We start from the raw sequence: 2489 nt of genomic DNA, 5'->3' as shown, positions 1-2489 counted from the left end.
CATCAGCACCTCTAGTAATATATTTACTGAGAAAAATGGTGACATGTTCAATACCTATTTTACCCGCTGTATTTAAGCCTTCGTGTGTGTTTGCATAAAATTGGGTTTGTTGATCTGGATGCTATTCCTCACCTTTAATCTAGTTTTTAACCATGCTGCTACACATTAATTGCCTATATTTGCCCTAGATTATAAGAGATTTCTGTTTTTAAAAGCTAGCAAGTATTGACTGATTGATGAATGGAGTCAGTGGAGTAACTTCTTTATTCTGTGGTCTACTGCCTCCTAGGTAAAGAATGATGCCCAACAGCCCCAGATGGTGTTCACTGTGCGCCACGCAACCGTGACCTTCCAGACAGATGGGGACACATGGCGCGAGCAGAAGGAGAAGAAGGCGGCCCTTATGGTTGGAATTCTGATCGGCGTGTTYGTGCTTTGCTGGATCCCCTTCTTCATCACGGAGCTTATAGTGCCGCTGTGCTCCTGTGACATCCCRCCAATTTGGAAGAGCATCTTTTTGTGGCTGGGCTACTCCAATTCCTTTTTTAACCCGCTCATATACACAGCCTTTAATAAAAACTACAACAACGCTCTGAGGAACCTCTTCTCCCGGCAGCGCTGAGGCACGACACCAGCGCGTTGCGTTACTTTCCAAACAGACTATTCTGTTTGTCATTTCATCATAACGTTAAACCGATGATAACCAGAAACTGTCCATGAAAATGATAATAAAAAAATACTATCTTGTTTTATTTTTTATTTTATTTATTTAGGAAGTCGCCTCCCCTCTGGACTGAGATGGATGGCTTTCTTCAAAGTGAGAAAATACTTTGCCATGCTGTGACAGCACTGTTTACCAGTTGATTTTCACTCTTTCAGCCTAAGAAGGGAGAAAAACATGCAAACATCCGTAAAAAAACTGTTTCATCATCACATCTGAGGCTGCCAGAAATCCAAATATTGCAGAGAGATGTTTAAAGAAATGTAAGAAGAAAACTAAATGAACCTCATAAATATTATGCCAAGAAATAACTGTTGAGTCTCTGCAGAAAGATGTACATTAAATTGGTCATTATAGATACCATTTCACGCTGAACAACAAGTTTAATTATAAAAATRATGAACTACTGACACTGAAATCCCTCCAAGAAACCCATAAGCTGCTTAAACAYATTCACTTTAAATCTGCATGATTTTTCATTGCCGTCATTTTCAAGTACACTTGCTGATAAAGGTACATTGTGTCCTCTGATGCTAAATACCACCCACACATACTGTAAGTCCACACACATACACTCCTTGTAAAAAATAAAAAGTAAAAAAAATAACTGCAGCACAAGTCATTTCCTCAAACAAACTGCTCTGAAGAGGAAAAATGGTAGGATCAGTGCCATCACTGGAAACAGAAAACGTGTTTAATCTTAAGACAAACTCATTCCCCATCGCAGAGTTTTAACAAAAATAATCTCACTCTGAACCAGCATTTATTGGTTTCTGCCTTTGCCACTGCTCAACCTTTCCTCCAAGCTTTATTCAAGTCTAAAAGTTTTTTTTTCCTGAAATATTTTGCACAAAAACAAGCAGCAGAAAAAAAACAGACCTTTTTGAAGCTCACCTCTGCAGAGGAATTAGTTTGCACTGAAAGCAGGAAGCCTTGGCACAGAACTAATGTATAAAGGTTTGAGACGACAAAAACAATTGAAATAGGAAATAATATGTTGCAGCACAAGTTGTAATGAGAGKTTTGGAGAGTATACACATTTGTTAGTGGGGTTTAAGACATGCTGTGAGAAATGGGTTTGTGAAGAAGAAAAGCTAATGTCATAAAACATCCCTAATGTGCTCCAAAGATTTCCACATCAAAGAAGAAAAAGTCATTTCTTGGTGTAGTGATGGTTTTTATTTGTGGATGTTGATTTTTGTACAATATGCCACCTTCTACTGCAAGTATTCACCGGTGTAGAATCACTGAGCGAAGCTTTTTTTTCACTTGTGTATTACACCATGTACTGTGAAGAATCAAGCATGGGAAACTGATTCTCAGCAAATASCTGTGCTACATGTAGTTGTGTTACATTGGAGTATTTTGCACCATTTTTTCATGAAAGATAAATAAATTGCATTTCTTTAATTAGTTAATTTGGCTGTTTTGTGAAAACGGTGTCCTAACCTTTTATTCTTACCATAATCTTATGTTTGTGTTTTGATATTCTTCTTGTTTTTCTTTTTAAACTTTAATTATGTCTAATTCAGCTCTGACCTTTGCCTGTGTGAGCATTTGTTCAGTCATATATCACTTTGCAATTGGTGCTGTTACATGCAATGAAACAACAACAAAAAAGTAAACTTAATATTTTGTAATAAACATCTTGGCCTCAGGGTTCATATTTCTGGATCACTGGAGCTACCGAGACCCAACAATGACTGGACACAAAAATAGGCTTTTTTGAAATTGAAAAGAAATACAGAGCAGTTCAATCATGAGGTAA

At 37.3% G+C, this 2489-nt stretch overlaps 1 protein-coding gene across 2 annotated transcripts in view; it reads left to right on the top strand.

The window, feature by feature from the left end:
• Positions 1-2131, top strand: part of htr5ab (5-hydroxytryptamine (serotonin) receptor 5A, genome duplicate b) — a 15873-nt gene extending 13742 nt beyond the window's left edge. For both annotated transcript variants that reach the window (XM_014013353.1, XM_014013355.1), the window contains exon 3: positions 290-2131. In XM_014013353.1, coding sequence (XP_013868807.1) covers positions 290-622 — 333 coding nt within the window. In that variant the 3' untranslated portion in view covers positions 623-2131. The remainder of the gene's footprint in view (positions 1-289) is intronic.
• The last annotated feature ends 358 nt before the right edge of the window (positions 2132-2489 follow it).

This window comes from Austrofundulus limnaeus, unplaced genomic scaffold (assembly GCF_001266775.1).
Source record: "Austrofundulus limnaeus strain Quisiro unplaced genomic scaffold, Austrofundulus_limnaeus-1.0 Scaffold100, whole genome shotgun sequence".
NCBI lineage: Eukaryota > Metazoa > Chordata > Actinopteri > Cyprinodontiformes > Rivulidae > Austrofundulus > Austrofundulus limnaeus.
The sequence above is the reverse complement of the archived record's forward strand: the minus strand, read 5'-3'. Positions and strand labels throughout refer to the sequence as shown.